The sequence below is a fragment of the Ascidiella aspersa genome, chromosome 1, assembly GCF_963924565.1.
Source record: "Ascidiella aspersa chromosome 1, kaAscAspe10.2, whole genome shotgun sequence".
NCBI lineage: Eukaryota > Metazoa > Chordata > Ascidiacea > Phlebobranchia > Ascidiidae > Ascidiella > Ascidiella aspersa.
This window is the reverse complement of record NC_139447.1, coordinates 26576783-26601253: the sequence shown is the minus strand read 5'-3', so window position 1 is coordinate 26601253 and position 24471 is coordinate 26576783. Positions and strand designations below refer to the sequence as shown.

At 36.9% G+C, this 24471-nt stretch overlaps 2 protein-coding genes and 1 pseudogene across 2 annotated transcripts; all 3 read left to right on the top strand.

Moving 5' to 3' along the window:
* Window positions 1-608: 608 nt before the first annotated feature.
* Window positions 609-1316, top strand: LOC146168888 (uncharacterized). The gene has a single exon (XM_083386306.1). It carries the CDS (start codon window positions 609-611, stop codon window positions 1314-1316), a length of 708 nt encoding a protein of 235 aa, XP_083242432.1.
* A 3857-nt stretch (window positions 1317-5173) lies between these two features.
* Window positions 5174-6535, top strand: LOC146168887 (ubiquitin-ribosomal protein eS31 fusion protein-like; annotated as a pseudogene).
* A 12411-nt stretch (window positions 6536-18946) lies between these two features.
* On the top strand, window positions 18947-24418 carry LOC146168886 (polyunsaturated fatty acid 5-lipoxygenase-like). The gene is made up of 14 exons (XM_083390405.1): window positions 18947-19051; window positions 19116-19299; window positions 19438-19572; window positions 19831-19953; window positions 20129-20251; window positions 20690-20777; window positions 20909-21065; window positions 21892-22152; window positions 22423-22615; window positions 22833-23038; window positions 23320-23404; window positions 23638-23810; window positions 23979-24077; window positions 24239-24418. Exons 1-14 carry the CDS (start codon window positions 18947-18949, stop codon window positions 24416-24418), a joined length of 2112 nt encoding a protein of 703 aa, XP_083246531.1.
* The last annotated feature ends 53 nt before the right edge of the window (window positions 24419-24471 follow it).

The following is a 24471-nucleotide window of genomic DNA, read 5'->3' as shown; positions in this document are numbered from 1 at the left end:
CTTTTATGGCTCACTTATCTAAAAAGGTTCCCGATGAACAGTTGCAACTTTATATTCGCATATTCCAAACACCCCGTACCCGAAACAGGGTGTATATAGCCTATGTCATGAACTTGAGACTGCGGAAGCGCACGTCGGACTACAGCCAAATAAACCGACCTAGTCGAGTTTCGTTTTCTACTCTGCAGCCCTGCACTCCAGAAGCCGGCGAGAACCAAAGCTACCACTTGGCATCAAACACTGCCACCGACCCAAATCACCAAAAGTCCTACAGGCTATCACAAAATAACATGGTTCAAACAAATGTTGTTACCTTGAACGACATATCATACAAATTAGCTGAGTACAATATTGTTGAGTTAAACATCAGATCGAGCATTTTGTAGTCATTTAAATATGATGTTGTAGCGACGCTCTATGTTTACCGACGCACACAGTAATACTGCACCGAACCGGACATATTGCCTTTTTCCTTTCGTTCTTTTCCTCTGCATTGCAATGAGTAATCGTCTACCCTTTTTCGCTGAACACGATCTCGAAGCAACACAGAAAGCGTCTCGCATCAATGGTGACCCCGAAATTTCAGAAACGACTTTTCTGAAACAAGCATGGCAAGTGAAGATTCGCAAAACGCAGTGGCAATAAAACTACCCACGTTTTGGACTGCTCAAGCACGAGTTTGGTTTCGACAAGCGGAGGCACAGTTTGCAATTAAAGGCGTTAAAGACGATCAAACCAAGTATTACTATGTTGTTTCGGCGTTGGACCAGCACACTGCAACTAGTTTGTTAGACCTTCTTGATCAGCCACCGGACGTGAACAAGTACCAATCAATCAAACACAGGCTGCTTACGACTTTCAGTCTCACGTGTTCGAAAAGAGCCAGCGCCTTGCTTGAAATGGCTCCTTTAGGCGATAGAATTCCATCGGCATTAATGGACGAGATGCTGGCATTGCTTGGTGACCACACACCGTGTTTTCTTTTTCGAGAATTGTTTTTGAGGCACATGCCTGCGGAGGTACGTACGGGCTTAGCAGGGAAAGATTTTGAAACTAACCGCGATTTAGCGCAGCAAGCTGATGCCTTATTTCTAGCAGCCCGAGAAAATACCTCACAACTTTCAATTTGCAAACTACAACGTCCAACGCCTCGATCAAGACTGAAGCCACTACGCGAACAAAGTGCAATTTGCTTTTATCATCGACGATTTAAGGACAAAGCTCATCGATGCACACCCCCCCCCCCTGTTCATTCTCCCAGGGAAACTGGCAAGCCGACCATGTTTAGCTGCTACAATGGCCGGCCAAGCTACTAGAAGCCTTTTCTTTGTTTGGGATCGCTTAGCAGGTCGTAATTTTTTAGTGGATACGGGCGCAGAGATTAGCGTTTTGCCTCCCACAGGACCTGAGCGTCGCGCGAATCCTTCCGACAAAACTCTTGTCGCTGCTAATGGCACCAAAATTCGAACGTACGGTTCTCGTTCGATATCAATGGATTTTCCTTCAAGCAGATTTAATTGGAAGTTTGTTTTGGCTGATGTTGCTCGGCCATTACTTGGCGCCGATTTTCTGAGGGCCCACGCACTACTCGTCGATCTCAACCAACGCCTAATCAACGCTGAAACGTTCTGCAGCTCTCCAATCAGAAGGGCGCCGCAATTAGCGCCTCGCCTCAATGCAATCGCTTCGGGCACGTCAGTCTACACACGAATTTTGGCTGAGTTTCCAGGGATTGCAACGCCACACTTTTCGCAAGCACTACCTAAGCATGGTGTACAACACTTGACCTAAGAAGCCGCCTTTATTAATTTATTTTTTCAAAATTTGCTCGAACACACAGCTTTTCGGTTATCTTCAATTAATTTACACTGCAAAAAAATAATACCTCTTCACAAGACTCACGCAGCATAACATGCAGGGACGTGCAGTCAGGGGAGGCAGGTGAGGCAGTGCCTCACCTGCCAACATCTTGCAAAGCACAATATATGTCAAGCAAAAGTTATATCAGTTAATCTCCACCATAAATTTTACGTTTCTATACCTAAAGCGTGCTTTTTTTTCTTCTATTTTGTTGTGTTATTCATATCAAGCGTTCACGCGGTCAAAATCATTGAATACGCGAAGAGAGGCAGCGCCAATGCCTCTCTTCAGATCACAAAAGTGCCATACACTGCACTATGCGTGCCTTTTTCTTTCGCTAATTCTCTCGGTAAACATGATGAACGATTTAGCTATGATTTGAGGCATGCCTCAATTATGCGATTATGACGTCCACGCTATGAAACCTTTCTTCGTCCAGCTTAAATGCCGGCATAGTGCGTGTACATTGACTTCTTGTAGTGTAAAGCTCGAAAGTTGAAGTCATTAATAAAGGCAGACCTATTGCAAATTTAAAAGTTTTGCATCAGACAACTGGACAAAAAAATAACACGCAACTTTCAAAGAGATTGGTAAAAAAAGGAGTGGATGTGTGGTTGTCACAGGCATAAATATTGTACTCTTAATAATAATTTGTTTTGTAGCTTTTATGAGCAGTACCACAGCAGTCCATCACAGGCGTTGTCATGGACTGTTACGTCATAAAAGATGTAGTCATTATTACGTTTGCTATATTAATGTGGTTTTACTACTGTAATTTTTGGTGAGTTTGTTTTTGCTCTCTGAAAGTGAGTTGCTGCTCGAAACGGTTTGCCAGCATATTTATTTGTGTTCGATACGCAGTTCATACAATGGCAAAAGCTAAACAAAAAGAGTTCAAACTTTATTTTTATTTTTATTATTACGACACCGTTTTTGTGGTTGTTAAAGAAAAACGTGACTCGAAAAAAATTGTGCCTCAACATCTAGGAACCTCACCGCACGTCACTGATAACATGTATAAAGCAACCTTTAATATATCATCGGAATCATGAATTATTTTACCAGTAGTGTGATACCATATATTTCTATGTTCAGGCAACAGTGGACGAAGCGGAATTCTGCTTAATGTGCGCAAAAATGTGCACGAGGTAAAAGTGCTTTAAAAATATGTCCTAATTTTTTCAGAATGTGCGCATGGCAAAATGTGTATGTTTTTACTAATGAGTAAATGGCAATATTACCCAAGTTGGAGTTGGAAAAGTTAGGGTTAGAAAAGTTAAATTCAGAAAAGTTAGAGTGAAAACGGAGTTATAGAGTTAGAACACAGTTAGACTAACCAAGAGTAGAAGGAGAAGAAAGCAAGGGCTGTAGTTAAAAAATAGAAAGTTTTAGAACGAGATTTAGGAGGAAATTTTAAGGAATATAGTTTTAAGGAGAAATGGAGGAAGAGTTGGAGGGAGGATTTGGAGAAAGAAAAAGTTGGAGGAGAGTTCGAGGAATAGTTAAAGGAAAAATCGGATGGCGATTTAGAGAAAGAGATAAAGGACGAGTTAGATAAAATATTACGGTGAGAAAGAGCTAGATGAGAACAGTTGGAAGAAGAGACCTAAAATTAAATTTCTCAATGTTATGTTTGTCCCGCCTAATTTGGGACGTAAGTCGAACTTTAGTAGCCCAATACAAGTAGGCCTAATTCTAGTACCATTGGGCAGCGCTTCCAATCGGTGGCCATCGCCCACTGGTTGACCAAAAAACTCTTTAGTGGCCCGTGCATCTTTACCGAGCTGTTTAATATAGTCTTGGGCAAATGTCATCTATGACCTTCCCTAGCGTACAGCCGGATATTGTTATGTGTTGTGTAGAGGTCCCACCGTCTGTATTTGTTATTTACTGTGTTTGTTGTGCGTGTGCTAAATGCCTGTTTAAGTCGTTCTGGTATATTTCCTTTCCCTGCATCCTGCTCGTTAACTGGCCAGTTTTAATCCTCAACGCATTCGCTTTTACTAAAATGTTAGTCGTATATTTTCTACTGCAACACAGTCAACAATGCACGCCTTACTGGCAACACGTGTTTTTACTGCGCTGTAAGCTCTTTTATTGAAAGCGAAATATGCTAAATTATGTGAATGTACAATAAATCTATAAGCGACCTGACAGTATGCTCTTTAAATTACAATGGCAGTTTGTTTCGATTTAGTGGAGTCAGATAGCACGGTGGTCATGTCTCCCTGTTGAAATATACAGTTGCAATTTAGTATGAATTAGGTTTCGCTAACTCCTGTATTTCACAGAATCAGTTAAAAGTAAAAAACATAGGGTACCGGTTTCCCATTACAGTTGAATCGTATTTGTTCGTTGTTATAATTGGTCACACCTTGTTTTGGATCTAAAAATGCAAGGCAGTAATATAATAATAATACGCAATCCAAAATAATAACATAGCCAACTTCAGTGTGTTGTCCCACTGGCGATTAACAAGTTGGATGGTGTACAGGGGCCGACACAGAATTTCGTTTTTTTTCGAGTCAAGATTTCTTTTTAAAGATTAAGTCAGAGAGTAGCGCTAAAACATCGCGCCTTGAAGAGGTATAGGATACCTTAACTTTTAACCTTTCAGGGGTGGGGAATTAATAACAAGCCTAAATAAATTAAGAAGGTAGGCTGCAGTGACAAATCTTTCTTAATTTTGAGCTTATTCGGCTTAAACCATAGAGCACTAACATATTTACGAGTGTCGCCTCTAGTATTAGTGCTCTATGCTTAAACCGTTAATAGTTTCAAGTTTCTGAAAAAATGCAAATTGATCGAAGCCGTGTGTAAATATTTTCAGCGCCTGGGCACGTTTTCATTCCGTTGGTCTTTTGCAATTGAGCGAGGTGAAGCGTCAAGGTAGGTGGTTGTTTTCTTTGCTTTGTGTGACACTCAATTCATAATATAAAATGTATTTTTTTGTAATTTAGTCCACTTTAAACTGAAATTCGGTATTAGCATTCCTTCACTGGTTTTAACGCCTAATAGCTAAAGTAAAAAGATCTGTCGCTTGTTTTTACATGTCTAGGTTTGTTTTCAAACTGACAATGATATGGGCGCTGGTCTAGAATCCTACCACATTTACTAAATCAACGCACAATATTTGGGTCAAGGTGCGAGTTAGCGTTTGGGTGTGGGTGGGTCAAGTATTATTTTATTTATTATTTAATAATAATACTTGACCCACCCTAACCCAAAACGCTAACCCGCACCCTAATCCAATTAATGCGAGTTGTGGTAGGATTCTAGACCAGCGCCATGATATGTTTTAAAGAAAGCCACAATGCAGATTTTTGTCAAAACCCTAACAGGGTAAACTATTACCCTAGAGGTAACATCATTTTATTTGGCGCTGGTCTAGAATCCTACCACAATTATTAAATCAACGCACAATATTTGGGTTAGGGTGTGTCAAATATTATTATATTCATTATTTACTAATAATACTTGACCAACCGTAACCCAAAACGCTAACCCAAATATTGTGCATTGTGGTAAGGATTCTAGACTAGAGAATAACTTTTTTATTGCTTGTATAGAGTGCTGTATATTTCATAAAATTACATTTTATTACTGAAAATTGTTCAAAAATTTGTAATGAGGATACCGCTTGTGGGTTTTAAAGAGTAGTGGCTTCGGCCTACTGCCATGGTTAGAACCGCCATCCGCTGAACAAATTTTGAAAACCTACCAGGATTCCTGTCCAGCTAAACTTTTGTTTTAAAGTCTTAATGTTTATTTTTAAATGCTTGCAGGTTGAATCCTCGGATTCCATTGAAGATGTGAAAGCAAAAATCCAGGATAAGGAAGGTAAATATATTTACTCGCATATGTATATGTTTATCGCATATGGATTGCATTGCAATGATGCTAAAACTTAGGACACCTAATGATGGATATTTATCTAGGTGATTAATAACATAATACTGAAAATCTGAGCAATGTAATATATAGTACTTAACTAGTTTTTGTTTTCAAACTCCTGATTAAAAACTAAACTTGATATTTAGGAATTCCCTTGAAGATGGAAGAACCCTCAGTGACTACAACATCCAGAAGGAGTCCACCCTTCACCTTGTCCTCCGATTAAGAGGAGGCGCCAAAAAGAGGAAGAAGACTTAAACCACTTCAATCAAACACCAAGCTTGCAACGCTCAAGTCCTACAAGGTAGCATTTTCACTTAGCTGTATTGAATGTAAACTAAAACGTCATCTATGATGATAAAATCACTCGCCGATCTGATTTACAAGTGAGCGATTAGTTTTTCTGAGAATGACTAGATTACCTTTTTACACCAACTCAATGCCTTATTGAATATAAAACTAAATGTTCCCTTGTTTGAAGGTTGATGAAAATGGGAAAATCACCCGCCTGAGAAGAGAATGCCCCATTCCTGAATGTGGCGCTGGGGTTTTTATGGTTTTACACTTTGACTGACAGTATTGTGGCAAATGTGGCCTGACTTATGTATTCAAGCCAGAGGGGGAAAAGTAATACTTGCTGTTCTTTGGCGTTAATGTACTTTTCTTTAATACTAGAAAAATAAACTTGTATTTTGGAGAATGCGCAATGTTGTATTTTTGACTGATGGTCAAATGCAAGCAATGATGGAACTATTCACTCGCCCATCTGAAAATTTGTGAATGATTAGTGTTCTGAGCTTGCCTTTGAATAATAAGTTGGTTTGCTTGCCCAAACATCAATGTTTGCATTGCAGAGCTAAAAATTCATAGTTTTGCTGGTTATTTGAAATTTTGCGATGCCTTTGGCATAAATGAACAGTGTTGTAATGACTTTAGTCATTGTTTCTAAATAACTAAGTCATTTGGGCAAAATGACTTGACTTAAGTCTTTTGAACAAATGACTTGGGTTAAAATAAAGCATAAGTATTTTTTTAATTAAATTGAGCTATTTGTCTAAATTTTTGCACAAAAAACAAATTGCTTGCTATATGTTCCGTTTTCCTTATTTTTTAGTTCAGTTATTGTTCATAATCATACGAGTTTAAAAATTACAATAGTTTGACGTTTTATTTTTATGACTAGGACATGACTTGAAGTAAATAACTTGACTGGGTCTTCAGTCGTTTACAACACTGTAAACGAATCCTAACATTTTTCTGTCCTCCATAAGACATGCCTTAAAATTATATTTTAATCGTGCGTTCGTAAATAAGTAATCACATGGTTTGTTTATTTAGTTGGAAGTGTCGTTTGATAAAGGGAATGGAAACCTAGTCTCGCCCCTGGCTTACGGGATTTACGAAACGTTAAAAAAAATAGCCTACTGTTTTTGTGTTTTAATAAGATTAACAATAAATGCTTTACAACGCAAATTTAATAAAAGCATAGGGGATCGTAACAAAATGTTAAGTACCACACATCCATACTTCGCACAGTAAAACAAGGTTAAACATATGTACCCAAAAAGTTTGTCGTACTTAAAACAACCATTGTCATTTCGGCGAGATAATTTTTTTTAGAAATTTTTAAGCCGTTTACCACAAAATTGTTTATTGCCAATCTAAGAACTAAAAAAAACATATTCAAGAAAATTTAATAGCGAGTTTTATAAACGCTCATCAGATAACCTATATATACACCGATATTTTTGTAAGTATTCGACTTAGAAAGATTCAAACATTTTTTAATTGCAGTTTGTAATGATAATAAACAAAACAAACTAAAACAAAAAAGTAAATACTGTATCTCACTTTCTAAACATTTATTGATACAAGATCAACTTAACCAATAACCATATATTTTATTTTTTTCATTAGACAAGAAAGAATGACATGGGGAAATACCTTGGGGCTTTTAGTGGCGTAACAATAGCAACAATCAATAAAGGAAACGAACAACAAGGCAATAGTTTAAATGTACAGTATTGCATATTCACACAAACAAAGGTTATTAAACAAATGTTGTAAAGAAACAAAAACAATTCCTGATAAATTTTCCTAAAAATTTACTATGTGAATTTGAACATTTTACAGTTTAATTATCATGCGATAATCGAAACTTGACAGGCTATAACTTTTTTTCCCTTCCCACGATTTTTCTAAAAATTACTGTTAAACAACTCAATACAACACTTGATAACGTAACGTTAGTCACTAACTCATGCCATTCAGATTTTTGCAGAAAAATAACTTTTTCAAAGGCCTCTTTACGAAAAAAATGCTATATTTTACGTGCGAAACCTCCCAGTTTGGCGGGTTATAACTTTTTTTCCCTGTCCATGATTTTCCTAAAAATTACTGTTAAACTACCTAATACAACACCTAATAACATAACGTTAGTCACTAACTCATGCCATTAAGTTTTTTGCAGAAAAATGATTTTTGCAGAAAAATAACTTTTTCGAAGGCCTCTCTTCGAAAAAAAAATGCTATATTTTACGTGCGAAACCTCCCAGTTTGGCGGGTCGAAAAAGTTATTTTTCTGCAAAAATCTGAATGGCTTGAGTTAGTGACTAACGTGATGTTATTAAGTATTGTATTGGGTAGTTTAACAGTAATTTTTAGGAAAATCATGGGCAGGGAAAAAAGTTATAGCCCGCCAAACTGGGAGTTGTCGCACGTAAAATATAGCATTTTTTTCGTAAAGAGGCCTTCGAAAAAGTTATTTTTCTGCAAAAATCTTAATGGCATGAGTTATTGACTAATGTTATGTCATTAAGTGTTGTATTAGGTAGTTTAACTGTAATTTTTAGGAAGATCATGGGCAGGGAAAAAAGTTATAGCCCGCCAAACTGGGAGGTTTCGCACGTAAAATATAGCATTTTTTTTCGTAGAGAGGCCTTCGAAAAAGTTATTTTTCTGCAAAAATCTTAATGGCATGAGTTAGTGACTAATGTTATGTTATTAAGTATTGTATTGGGTAGTTTAACAGTAATATTTAGGAAAATCATGGGCAGTGACAAAAAGTTATAACCCGCCAAACTGGGAGGTTTCGCACGTAAAATATAGCATTTTTTTCGTAAAGAGGCCTTCGAAAAAGTTATTTTTCTGCAAAAATCTGAATGGCATGAGTTAGTGACTAACGTTACGTTATCAAGTGTTGTATTGAGTTGTTTAACAGTAATTTTTAGAAAAATCGTGATAAGGGAAAAAAAGTTATAGCCTGTCAAGTTTCGATTATCGCATGATAATTAAACTGTAAAATGTTCAAATTCACATAGTAAATTTTTAGGAAAATTCATCAGGAATTGTTTTTTGTTTCTTTACAACATTTGTTTAAGAACCTTTGTTTGTGTGAATATGCAATACTGTACATTTAAACTATTGCCTTGTTGTTCGTTTCCTTTATTGATTGTTGCTATTGTTACGCCACTAAAAGCCCCAAGGTATTTCCCCATGTCATTCTTTCTTGTCTAATGAAAAAAATAATATATATGGTTATTGGTTACGTTGATGTTGTATCAATAAATGTTTAGAAAGTGAGATACAGATACAGTATTTACTTTTTTGTTTTAGTTTGTTTTGTTTATTATCAGTACAAGCTGCAATTAAAAAATGTGTGAACCTTCCTAAGTCGAATACTTACAAAAATATCGGTGTATAGGTTATCTGATAAGCGTTTATAAAACTCGCTATTAAATTTTCTTGAATATGTTTTTTTTAGTTCTTAGATTGGCAATAAACAATTTTGTGGTAGCGGGTTGAAAAATTTATAAAAAAAATTACAAAAAATCATTTCGCCCAAATGTCAATGGTTTAAAACAGTATTTCCCAACCTTTTTGACACTAGTGCCCCCTTGGGCTCAATAATATTTCATATCGCCCCCCTCATCTTGCTTTCCAGTAAAGTATTATATTAATCGTTGCCTAACGCTTATTGTCTTCACTTTCGTTTCGATAAGCTGTCAGTCATATTTTAGGTTGTCTAACATACATTCACTATAGGAATTTATGGATACATTAATTCACCAGGTTATGTCATTACCAGGAAAAATTCAACTTTCTGCACCAATACTTTTAATCAGAGGTCGGCAACCACTTTCTGTCAGGGGCACCAATCAGACTCAGAAAGGTCTCTGTGGGCCGCTAAGAATTGTGTTATTGGAACGTTAGAACAACTGTGAATCAGGCGGACCTCGGATTTTTTTCATCCATACTACTAATTAAATGTGTAATAAAGCTAGTTTGAGAAAATGCGATAACCTTAGTGTTTATAGATAGTGTCATTCAGTGTTTGTTAAGGCCTTTAAGCCCTGGCGCAGCTTGCGAGCGCAATTTTGAGGGGGTATACCAACATTTCTTTTAAATTTCGTGCTAGTATTCATTACATTGCCGAAAAAAATCAAAAAATGTTAAAAATATATGTCTAATATTTGTGAATACGTTTTCCGTTTGTCCGCAACGGTAAAAAAGCGCTAATCTATTCCAAAAACAGCATGAAAACGTAAACAAACTGGACGTAGAAAGACCATTCCCGCGAAGCGCGAAATTTTTTGCCCGAAAGTATTTAAAATGGACTCGTGTCTATAGTTGTCAAAGAGGTGGCGGGCCGTAAGTTGGCGACCACTGCTTTAAATATACAAAGATTTTGCCGCGTATAAAACTGTGAAACGCAACAACAACCAACAACTTTACATTTATTACGTAACAATGGTCGGAAAACTGCATTTAAGGTTAAAAGTTGCCTACAGTCCTGTTTGTTACTATTTTTATGTGAATTTTTTTATAAAATTTAGCCTATAAGTGGTTTTATGTAACGCCCCCTTAAGTGCATTTGTCGCAACACGTCAGCACATCAAATTAATTCTTTGTTTTATCGCCTTAATGTTGCGTCATGAAAGTTTTTGTTTAAATTCGATTGCCGATATCTCTTGCTAGAGTTTGCAACGAATGCCTTGTTACACCAATTTTTATGCGTCAGAGCTGTATGTGATGTTACGTATATCCGTTTAATGTGAGCGCTTTGTTTTGAAATTCGCCTTATTGTCAACAATCCATTATTTTTAGAATCGAACGCCAGTTACGTCGCAATGTAGATCGAAGCGCTTTTGTTCAAGCCATATTTGGACAAAAATATTATTTCCGTCTATAAGAGTCGAGAGAAAAAGGTTTAGACCACGCCTTGTTATCACGTGATATTTTGTTAAGTATTATAAGAATTAATGACGTAAATCTTTCTTTATCGCAGAAATTTTCTTAACTGATTCTCGTCTATAAATAGCGTGTTCAATCAATATAAACCAGAAAAAGAGAGATAGAGGCTTTTATAGCTTCTACTCAGACAGCAAACTTGAGTGCTTTTGTGACTGAACCAGAGAGAGGCTTTTACAGCTTTGACTGAAGACAGCAAAATTGACTGTTCATGTATCTGAACTAAAGGAAAGAATTGGACCTGAATGGCCTCACGAAGACAGGCCATCTCAAATCTTGTAGGAGTGTGGTCGATTCATCTTGGCAATTATATAAATGAAGACTCATTAATCGGACCCATACCCCCCTTTTAATTGATGCCCCCGAGTGAGGAACGAACCACCTGCAAACTACTTTCCCAAGAAGACTGAAGAAACGAAGCTCAAAAAAAAAAAATATGTGCCTTAATCTGTATGGACCACCTACAAACGGCCGCCTAAAAACTGTCATGTTTGGAACTTGCAAGAAGCCAGCTTTAGAAGAAAATAATCTCATCGAAAGATACGTGAAGAGACGCTCCATAGCGTCAGCAAAGCATTTGCTTGGAATTCGAAACACGAAATACAAACAAGCGTTGTCGATAAAGACATCACCACCGTTTGGAATCATGGAAAACGAAACGGAATTATGGATTTCACAATAACTGATTCTGCCTAGTTTATCAGGTGAAAATCTTATACTTTTAATATATATATGTATAATTATTAAAATACCGACCGAAAGGTCTGTAAATTGTTTTAGTGCGACTTTTTATTAAACCATTATGTATCGCATTTCGCAAATTATGTATAGTCTATATCTATGAAGTCTAAGCTTAAACATCGATCGCACGATATTTTGATAAATGTTAAAAGAGCTTAATTTTTGTGCTTGGAGCTCAATAGTTTGAAATCAACGCGTTAAACTTGTGAATCATGATTTAATTTTGTTGTGCACGAAATAATTTTGTGTTAAATTTCCGAATTCTTTTAAACATTTGGTACGTTTTTGGGTTTTAGTTTAGGGAACTCTCGTCATACGCAGCCGCGTTTAGTTAGGTAGTTAAAAAACAAACACGAGTCTAAATACCTCGAAGAAAAGCATAATGATTTTTCCACACGCGAAATATATGCTTCAAAATCGTGTAAGTCTATAAACACGAATTAGGGATAAGCCCATTACCTGCCTTTGTCAAAATTAATAGTGAAAAAGCAACAATTTCAAAGCGTATTTTCTTGTGATGCGTCGTTATTTTAAAACTTACATTGAACGAATTGTGCAAACTAAAAAAATGCAAATTTTTAAGGAAATGTTGCTCAATGTTAAAAATCAATAGAATTTAATTTTGTATTGAGTCGCAAAAGATGTAACGTGAGTAATTACAAATTGCAGTAATTAATTGTCTCAAACTTTAAAAATAATCTAAAGCGCCTATATGTATAAATATAAATATGTGTGTCTATAACCAAAATATAAATAACTTGAATACTGAGTGTTGCTACAGATAATTTCGAACACACATCTGCCGGAAAAATATTTTGAAATTTCAGAAAACAAACACAACAAGCGTTGGACAAAGCGATAGATCGAGATGCAACGCGCAAAACAACGGCTTCCTGGTGACGTCACAATTGCAACGCACCGTGCAGGGATTTTCTCCTGCAAGCCGCACAGATTTCCTGAAAAGCAAAAAAGCCACAGCAAACTGCTCTGGCGTGTCGATGAAACACATTTCAAGCAACCAGCGAACGCTGACATCAAAATCCTCCTTGCCAGTTCAGGCACAAACGAAAATTTTCTCGAGGAATCAGGAATTGAACCAAAAACAATTGCGCAAATGCGTTGAATGATCGGACAATTTCGCGTCCAATGCTCCATAAGCATTTCACAACAGCTGAAACACAACACACGAAAACAATTGGAAAATAATGTCATTCCTATATATTCGAAATGACTGCAAAACCTTTGCAAAGGGAGTATTTGTCGCAACACGTCAGCACATCAAATTAATTCTTTGTTTTATCGCCTTAATGTTGCGTCATGAAAGTTTTTGTTTAAATTCGATTGCCGATATCTCTTGCTAGAGTTTGCAACGAATGCCTTGTTACACCAATTTTTATGCGTCAGAGCTGTATGTGATGTTACGTATATCCGTTTAATGTGAGCGCTTTGTTTTGAAATTCGCCTTATTGTCAACAATCCATTATTTTTAGAATCGAACGCCAGTTACGTCGCAATGTAGATCGAAGCGCTTTTGTTCAAGCCATATTTGGACAAAAATATTATTTCCGTCTATAAGAGTCGAGAGAAAAAGGTTTAGACCACGCCTTGTTATCACGTGATATTTTGTTAAGTATTATAAGAATTAATGACGTAAATCTTTCTTTATCGCAGAAATTTTCTTAACTGATTCTCGTCTATAAATAGCGTGTTCAATCAATATAAACCAGAAAAAGAGAGATAGAGGCTTTTATAGCTTCTACTCAGACAGCAAACTTGAGTGCTTTTGTGACTGAACCAGAGAGAGGCTTTTACAGCTTTGACTGAAGACAGCAAAATTGACTGTTCATGTATCTGAACTAAAGGAAAGAATTGGACCTGAATGGCCTCACGAAGACAGGCCATCTCAAATCTTGTAGGAGTGTGGTCGATTCATCTTGGCAATTATATAAATGAAGACTCATTATCAGACCACACCACCACACATTCAGCGCCCCCCAAATTAGAAACTGACCCAAAGCGCCCCCTTGTAACTCGCCAACGCCCACAAGGGGGTGGTACCGCCCACGTTGGGAACCTCTATGGTTTAAAACACTGGCTAAAGAGTCCCACTTCTATACCTAATGTAAGTTTTGTTCGAGTCGGGATTCGACTGTACACTTTGTGTTTTACTTATGTATGTGACTAAAATAAAGTAAATATTCAGCAATCCAGTCATATGGGTGTCCTATAATTCGTCCGCTCAGTTCATGTGGTTCGAAATATTTTTTTTGTGCTAATCTATCTTCACAGTTTGCGACCTTACAAGTTTTTTTTAATTTGGTACTGCGTATGCGCACGTCTGACTCTGGTAGTCCTACTTTTCGACTCTGCAGTCCTTCATTAATTACATAGAACCTTAATTTATTATTCTTTTTTGGTTTTGTTGCATGCCGTAGCCCAGGGGTCGGGATCCTATGGCTCTTTTAATTAAAGAATCTTGCCCGCAGACAAATTTGAGATATCACTTCGGATCATGATCTGAATAAAACTGCAAGCGGCCACGACCAGGCGCGGATCTAGGATTTCAGTTTGGGGAGGGCCATGAATTTTTTTCAGATATGACGTCACAAAAGTATACCATTGCGTGACGTCATAATTCAGGTAAAAATAACATCGGCTGGCCGAATAAACTCCTGCAAAATAACGCGAAAAACAGACCTTTTGAAAGCACGAAAAAGTAATGAGGTTAGCCTCTACAGTGGGCCGGTTTTCTAGTTTGACCCGGTATGAAGAATATCGCTGAAAGAGGCTACCATGTCTATTGTCTACACATCTTGCTTTTTCCCGAAAAGGCGAGAGCAACCGCACATGCCACCGAAAAAGCGCCGAGGCGACGTCGCAATAAAACCATACTGCGGTCGGCTGTGCTTCTCTCACGACACTTCTCTCAATTTTTAAGTTACTGTAGTTGGTTTTTGCCAAATAAGGTTGCTGAATGAGCAAAATTCTATGCTGAGTTAATCCTAACATTGGATAGGTCATTCAACTCCTTAAACAAGGGTCGGCAACCTTTGTGTAGTAGTAGGGGACCAAAACCAAACTCAGAAAGGTCTCTGCGGGCCGCACAACATATGTTAAATGAGATTTTGTGTTATTACAACTTTATAACAATTGTGAATCAGGTGGGCCTCGGATTTTTTTGCACTTTAAAAACGTGTTTATAATTACTTTTAAGGAGGCAGTAAAGTCTTGTAGCAAATTCGCTAAAAAAGCGTATACTTGGTTTGAAATTCGATTCCACACGTCGTCATCCCCCTACTACTATTAAAAAAGTGTAATAAAACTACTTTGAGAAAACGCGATAAATTTTATAGTTAATCTATTTTAGTGTTTGTTAACCATTTGGGGCACACCTGGCGATCGAAGCGAGCGCGATTTTTTTGGTATACCGGTATTTCTTTTAAATTTCTTGTTTTTGTTACATTTAAAAAAAAATGGTTGAAAATTATTTGCCGATTATGTTTGAATACGTTTTCGTTTGTCCGCGACGCACTTGGCAGCTTTCCACGGCGCAACAGTAAAGAAGCGCTGATCTAGTTCAAAAAGTGCATCAAAACGTAAACACACTGGATGTATAAAGATCATTAGTGCGAAGTGCGAAAATTCTAATTTGTCAAAGAGGCGGCGGGCCGGATGAAGTATATTGGCAGGCTGGTTCTGATACAGATTTGCATTAACAACAAAAAAGCTTTTAATTGTACTTGGATTTAAGTTAGTTATTAATATTATATAGTCGAGGTCAGCGTACGGTCACTTAGGCCGTTTCTGCAAATCTGAAAAACGCCGCTTTGCGCGAGTGCGCGAAACGAATTTTACAATTTTTTTGAAATATTCATTATATGGCGCCATAAGCTCGTACACCACTACAAAGCCTAAAAACATGTCTTATTTTGGCGAAAATAGGCCATACTACCTAGGGAACAGCGAAAATAAGCTGCCTATTAAGTAAAAAAATGTACATCTTTTTTAGTTTTTTTTTTTGGGGGGGGGGGGCATATGGCCATATCGTGGAACGATATATCATACAAATTAGCTGAGTATAATATTGTTGAGTTAAACATCAGATCGAGCATTTGTAATCATTTAAGTATGACGTCGCAAAATACGTCATAGCGTGACGTCACTAAATGAAAGAAAAAAGTATTTTTTGATCCAGTCAAACTAAAAACAGGACTAAATGTATTCTGATTGTTTAAGACGACCTAAGAAGCCGCCTTTATTAATTTATTTTTTCAAAACTTGCTCAAACACACAGCTTTTCGGTTATCTTCAATTAATTTACACTGCAAAAAAATAATACCTCTTCACAAGACTCACGCAGCATAACATGTATAAAGCAACTTTTAGTATATCATCGGCATGAATTATTTTACCAGTAGTGTACCTTATATTTAAAATGTGCACGAGGCAAAAGTGCTTTAAAAATATGTCCACATTTTTTCAGAATGTGCGCATGGCAAAATGTGTATATTTTTACTGATGTGTAAATGGCAATATCACCAGAGCTGGAGTTGGAAAAGTTAGGGTTAGAAAAGTTAAAGGCAGAAAAGTTAGAGTTAGACACAGATAGTCTAACCAAGAGTAGAAGGAGAAGAGAGCAAGGGCTATAGTTAAAAAATAGAAGTTTTAGAAACGAGATTTAGGAGAAAATTTTAAAGAAGAGTTTTAAGGAGAATTGGAGGAAGAGTTGGAGGGAGGATTTGGAGAAAGGAAAAGTTGGAGGAAAGTTCGAGGAATAGTTAGAGGAAAAATCGGATGGCGATTTGGCGAAAGAGATAAACGGGCGAGTTAGAGACAAAATTAGGAGGAGAAAGAGCTAGAGGAGAACAGTTAGAAGAAGAAACCTAAAATTAAATTTCTTAGTATTATGTTTGTCCCGCCTAATTTGGGACGTAATTCGAACTTTAGTAGCCCGATACAAGTAATTCTAGTACCTTTGGGCAGCGCTTCCAATCGGTTGGCCATCGCCCGCTGGTTAACCAAACAACTCTTTAGTGGCCCGTTCATCTTTACCGAGCTGTTTAATATAGGCTTGGGCAAATGTCATATATGACCTTCTCTAGCACAGGGTTTCCCAAACTGTGGTCCGCGACGACTGCACAGGTGGTCCGCGGCGATATGACAAGAAATTAAAAAGTCACACATATACGTTGTACAGTATAGGCTACGTACCTTTTTAATAATGGCCGCAGTTATTCTTACTTGTTGCGCGAAGATTAGTGAGTAAGGTTGTGAGGCAGATATGAGAAACGAAGTGCGGTTATAGGATAATTTAATTGTGTAATTATAATGCCATTAAATTAGTTGTGAATTTCAGTAACTTAACTTTAATTGTATTGCGGTCCGCGAAAACACAGATTCACGAATAGTGGTCCGTGGTCCAAAAAAGTTTGGGAAACCCTGCTCTAGCGTACAGCCGAATATTTTTTATGTAGTGCATATTAATCTGAATTAGGTTTCGCTAACTCCTGTATTTCACAGAATCAGTTAAAATAAAAAACACAGGGTAGCCTACCGGTTTCCCATCACAGTTGAATCGCATTTGTTCGTTGTAATAATTGGTTGTTAGTCACACCTTGTTTTGGATCTAAAAATGCAAGGTTGTAATATTTGGTAAATAAGTGCCGCAATCCAAAATAATAACATAGCCAACGTCAGTTTGTTGTCCCACTGGCGATTAACAAGTTGGATGGTGTTCAGGGGCCGACACAGAATTTTTTTTCGTGGCAAGTCTTCTTTTTAAAGATTAAGTCAGAGAGTAACGCCAAAACATGGCGCCTTGAAGAGGTATAGGATACCTTAACTTTTAACCTTTCAGGGGTGTGCAATTGATAACGAGCCAAAATAAATTAAGAAGGTAGGCTGCAGTGACAAATCTTTCTTAATTTTGAGCTTATTCGGCTTAAACCGTCAATAGTTTTAAGTTTACATGACTGAATATATTAAAGTATTGTGAACAAACAAATTTTTAGAACCGTTAAACCTATATTTGTATGGCTGCACAGAGAACAAGTAAAAATTCTCACGAATCACAAAACTCCATACAATGTAGATTGAGGAGTTACTCATTAAATAAAAGATAATCTAGGGCGTGGAACACGCTTTCTCCTGGCGCCATTATGTGTTTAATGTTTTATTATACTAGCAAAGTTTAATTGATTTCTTTCAGCGTTTTTTGAAATACACAAATACAAAAAAAATGTGGTTTATAGTCGCCCACACTACTTTATCCTCCTAACTTATCGACATGGATCAAAACGATTTTTGTAGACTTTAAAGATTAGTTTTAAAAGTGTCTTGGTCTATGTTGATAAGGTCGTTTTACACAGAAAATTGCACCCTGCGTATCATTGCACCCCGAAAAAAATTTGAATCAAAGTAGGCTAACCACTCTCCATCTTAAAACTTTACAAGACTAACGAACTATATGGTCTTCTTAAGGTTAATTGTTTTTTTACAGCACGATTTGATGTAACTTTGTGACGTAATGTTTTGACGTAACTTTGTGACCTCATCTCTGAAAAAAGTGGCCCTTCAAAATATAATCGTTTATTCTCGCCTGCTTGTTACTTTGTCGAATTGAGTAGCCTAATTAGACAAAAATGTTATCCTAACAGGATAGATAAAATGTTTTTTATAGTTTTCGGTCAAGTATCCTTGGTTAATAAAATAAATCACACATTTAAATAGCCCGAATTAGCTGTTTAAAGAGTAATATTTTATACCATTAATGCAATAACTTACAAAGGCGACATATTTGTTTTTACTAGTTTACAATCACTCAGCGTAGTACGGTCTTTAATCTCCTAACAGCGACCTACTTAGCGCATAAACTGCTGAAATTATGCCACTAATCCGGATTTTCTCGAAATAACTGCATTAAAAAGAATAAAGGTTCGACTAATGAAATTGTTTATGGGTATATATACCGTCGACAGAAAACCAGGACTGGTATATGCTAAATGAGCCAACCTGAAGATTCTGGGTGTTTAAATATCTGTGTTAATAATATAGACTTATAGGTTACTTTAATTTTTTGTTATGTTAATGCTTTTTGTGTGTATACAGCCCAGCAACTTGCAAGTTTCAAGCTTCTAAGTAGCCTATAGGTTTTAAGTTAAGCATTAAGTTTTATTTTGAAAGTCAACACAATCAAGCAAAAATGTTCGACAACCTTCGTAACATGAAGTCTAATGCCATGCAGCATCTCCTTCCACCAAACCCCTTTCGCGACGAAGGCAAGGTTGTGTACAACATTACTGTTACGGTAAGTTCGCGTAAACACGCAATTTGTCCTGAGCTTACCTTTCAAATGTTTTTTTCTTCTTTAGACGGGTGCAATGAAGTACGCCGGAACCGACTCGAATGTATACGTGGCCATTACCGGTGCCAGTGGCGATCGCACTAGCATGGCAAAACTGGACAACTCGTTTCACGATGATTTCGAACGAGGCAAGGATGACCGATTCAAGGTCAAACTGGAGGACATCGGTCAGCCAGTGATTCTGACTGTCAGTAAGTGGCCCAGAAATGTTATGGATAGTGAAATTAAAAGTTTACAACTGATAATGTCGAAAAAATAGGATTTTAATTTTAAGTTAGTGTGTTTTTATTTCAGTTAGTGTGATTTATCAGTTACTATGTTGTTTGCAGAGCACGATGAAGCTGGAATGTTTGCTGATTGGTACGCGGTGGGCGCCACCGTACAAAAAGCCGGTGACAGTGTCGTGTATCGTTTTCCCATTAACATGTGGGTCTCCGGCACGGTAGATATCGCTATAGGAACAGGTAGAGCACTTTTGATAAAGTAAAGCTTACTTTTCCGGTTGCTCTGCGACATTTTTTTAATGCAGCTTTGTCAATTATAATTATTTACGTATTGCCTAGTTAAACACAGCAAATTACATAACGCTGTCTGTTTAATGAATGATGATCATAGCTTTTTTCGTTTTGTGTTTCCTGAAATAAAAAGCTCCCGTTCGCGACAACATTAAATGTCGTAGAAGCCTGTACTAACGTGTAGTTATTACACGATAAATTGTTCAGCTAAGCTAGCACACAAGGAAGAAAACCCCGTCCTGATTTCCCATCGGAGGAATGAGCTGGAAAGGAAGAAACGCCAGATCAGATGGCGCTCGGCCGAAGATGAAGATGCCAAAGGACTTCCGCGTAAGTTTACAACAAACCCGGTGTAATGCAGCAATCAATTTTAAAAGCATGTGATTAATATTTATAAAATATACTATAAATCCCAAGCGTTGACGATTGACACAAATAATGCAAGTATATGCTTTTGTTACAAGACTTTCTCTTTAAACTCACATTATGACAAAATGTGCTTCAGGTTATATTGCAAACGATTGCCTCGAGGATCTTCCGCGGAACTTTCAGCTTGATGAAGGGATGTACAAGGAGTTTGACGAAACCAAAAAGAACTCAAAAAACTACATTTTTGACAAGTTTCACGGTCAGTGTGCTTAAACACATTTCATATATTAACAGTTCAAACATAAGTATCTGTGCACGGTAGCAATTCATAAGATCGTTGGACTCATTTTAATTAAAAAAAAAAAACGTCGACATTTATTATTATAGGTTTGCATTAGCTAAGCAAAAAATAACACCACTTCAAATAAAAAAAAATTCTTAGTTAATGCTCTGTCATGAAAGGATAACCTTAAAATATAAAACTATTTATTATCTTATTGAAAATATAATTACGCCTCTGAACCATGAATATAGAACGGCTGCAAACAGTTTGTTCGGTAACATTGTTCTCTCCTTGACATGTGCATATACTCGGACTTTTAATTTTTTTGCTCAGCTGAGGAAACTGTATTTAAAAAATAGACCTGCCGGTTGTTAGTGTATTTAAGCAATTATTTGTTAAGTTTTGTTGTTGTAGGCGTGTTGGATAAATGTGACAACTTAACGGAGCTGAAGAACGTCTTTACTCAGCATAAACTGCCAAAGATACCCGACTTCTTGCAGAAGTAAGTTCGACATTTTAACGTTTTCATGCATGCGTGCACTGCTTAAAATTGACTTTAAAAATGAATATTTTCTGGCAAATAAATTCCGGTAAATAAGCCTTTCAAGTTACATCGTAATTATGACGTCACAGCTGGGAGCGCGACGAAGAGTTCGGGCGGCAGATAATCAACGGTTGCAACCCAACGATACTGAAGAGATGCGACTCTCTGCCGAAGAAGTTCGATGTAACCAACTCTATGGTGTCTTCCTTTCTTATAAGAGGAATGACTCTGGAAGAAGAAATAAAAGTGAGTTAAAAAAAGAGCTTTAATATGGTATGATCGGTGTTTTCAGCATGCATTTAAAAACATTTAAAATCATCGAGTAATTTTATTTTGAACAGGTGCGACATTTTTTTTGAAAAGAACGCCTAAACAAAGTTTGTTGCAATTGGCCCGAAAGTTAATGAATTATTTAAAGCAGGGGTTCTTAAACTGGACCCCCTAGGGCAGTGATTCTTAACCAGGGTCCAATCGAACCCCTGGGGTTCGACGAAGCTGTTTCAGGGGTTCGGCGAGAACGTTCTCTGAAACATAAATGCTGCTATTTCAAGCTATATTCGAATCTCTTTTATGCGCCAAGGTGTTATGTAACCTCATAAATTGAAATTTTGGTCAATTTAACCTACATAAATGCTAGTTTATAATTTAATTATCCCGAATTTCAGCTGTCCATGAAGGCCAAATTGATATATTAATGTATATTTAAGCAATTAATGTATATTTAAGCAATAATTTTTTAAAGAAAAGAGTTTAATTAAAAATAAAACGTTTTTATACCGAATGCATTTCGACTTCATTTAACTTTTACATTTTGTGGACCAAAAATGAAGATGTCGGAAGTCTATGACGTCATTTTTCAGAATTGCTTGCCTACCGTGGTCCACACAAAGAAAAGAAGAAGTTAGGGTTTCGCAGTGAAAAAAGTTAAAAACCACTACACTTTGTTAGCAGATGTTTTACCTCGATGCAAATTATTTCTCTACAATACTTATTATAGTTTTTTAAAACGTATATTATCCATCTTACATACATTGTACACTGCATTAAAGTAAACGCCATTTCCTCATTTTAGAATGGCAACGTGTTCATCGCAGACCTGGATCTGCTCGAAGGTTTACCGTGCGGCAAGAATCCGCTCAATAGTTCCGTGTTTTTCTCGAGCGCCCCCATGTGTCTGTTCTACGTCAATTGCAAGAAGAACCTCGTGCCCATTGCCATCCAGCTCTGGCAGCAACCTGGCGCCAACAATCCAGTGTTTACTCCAGACGACTCGGATTGCGATTGGCGCACTGCAAAGATGTACTTCCGGAACGCCGAGAGCAACGTGCAAGTCGTAAGTGCTTGCCAAGGAGTGTTCATATGATTTTCAAATAAAACAAATGTAACTTATCAACTCGTTTTAGACTATCTACAAAACATTTGCAAGTCTACGCAATTAGATTTGTGGACCTGTGTTCCTATTTTATTTATGTTTAGCAAATCGTTTACAGCTTGTTATTGCAATATTTTAACAGTCGACAAATGATTCATTTAAAGGGGTACTCTTAATGATTATACCTATATAGAACACTGCTGGTTTGTAAATCTGTACACTATTTTTAAGTTGGTTGAAAAAATCCTCCGGACTCACTTGGTTCTGGAGCCTTTTGCTATCGGGGTGCGACGCTGTCTCTCATTCAATCACCCGGTGCACAAACTACTGCTACCCCACCTTCGCTACATATGCGCTGCTAACATGGTTATCAGAAAGAATTTACTTCCGCCTGGTGGTGCACTGGATCGAATTTTGTCTTATGGTAAGGTCGATTCTGACGCAGCTGATTGACATTGGCAGGGATGAACTTAAACCGAGTCATCATAAATGAATATTTGTATCTAATTTCTGGTAAGACCACATAAAGTTAATTACGTCCTTTTTCCGACTTTTTTGACACTTATTATTTTAAACTTAAAACCCAAGGATGTAGAATGAGTCCGTAGTTTCACGATAAATATCTGATATATTTACACAAGGTGGCAGTGGAACATCTCTCATACGGAACGCTTATCGCAGCTTCAATTTCGACCAGTTGAACATTAGAAAGTTGCTGTCTCAGAACAAAACCGATGATAGATCTAAGCTTCCGGGTTACTTCTTTCGGGATGACGCCTTCAAACTGTGGGATTGCATCAAGAAGTTTACCTGGAAAATCCTCATGATATTCTATCAGTCAGATGAGGTGTGAAACAACATCATTTTTAGTAACAAATTTAAACTTTAGTTTTCCTAAAACTCTAGCTTTAAATTGTTGATTACCTTTGAAAATAAGATTTACAATACAAAACATTATTAAACGACCAACAAAACACTATTTTATAATAAAAACAACGGCAAAGTGAACAACAATTACGTGCTAATTAAATGCTTAATTTATTTTTGTACACTTATATTTATACCACAGAATATTAAATATCATTGTACAGTTATTTAGTTTTATTAGCATTTAGTTTGTTCTTTTAGGATGTTCAAGCTGACGAGGAGCTGCAAACATGCATACAGGAAATTAGAAGTGAAGGGTTTGCTTGGGAAAACGGAAAAGACAAAGGCTAGAACAAACAAAATATATTTTTATTCGTTGCATTCTAATGCTTTTCAATGCATACGTAATTTTAATTAAAACTTTCATTAAAATAACAGTGTGACTATCCTTATAGGTAAGCCTTGTAATAGTTGATTACGGTGACAGTTACTGGTGTTTATTACGTTATTAAATTTACTGGTGTATAATCCTCATACCGAACGTTATTACATTTCCTCTCAATCGATGTTTGTGTTCAGGTGTACCAAACAGCTTTCTTTCCATCGAAGAACTCTGTGAATTTGTCACAAGCATTATTTTTGCCACTACTTGTCGCTGTGCAGCGGTGAGCAATGGGATTTTTGACATTTGCATCAACGTTCCAAATGCTCCGTTTAACACTGCTTTGCCGCCACCATTGGAAAAGGGAAAGGTAAGTTTATACCTAATGGTACCAGTATGGATGTATAACTTTATCCACAGCTCCACAAACGGGGAAATTAGTCGTAATAAAAGTAAAAATGTTATGAAAATATTTTTATACATATTTGTTAAAAAGAAAATAACTTGTGCAATAAATGATAATAACAAATTATCGTAGACCACGCACGAAACATTAAGTCAAGCGCTTCCCAGCAAGCCGTTGAGTTGCATGCAAGCTGCTATGGCTCATACTCTTTCAAAGCAACCGGATGAACAGGTAAATAAAATACTATGAACTGATTGAAACTGTAACGTTAATATAACTGTTGAACTGATTACAGGTTGTTTCTTTTAATTTTTTAGCTGAAATGTGCTGTAATGTAAACCAAACTTATACCACTAAAGTCGTTTTATTATGTTTTTATTTTTTGTTTTTAGGTGTATTTGTCCGACTATCCAACAACTCTGTTCACGGAAGATTCGGCCCAGAGGGCGGTGGTGCACTTTAGGGACGATGTACAGAATCTTTCCGCGCACATTCGATCCAGAAACGAGGGATCTATGGTCCCATACGACTATCTTCTCCCAGAAAAGATTCCCCTAGCTATGTCTATTTAAAACCTGAATGTGTATTTAGTATGAATCGACGACTGCGTTAACTCAAACATATA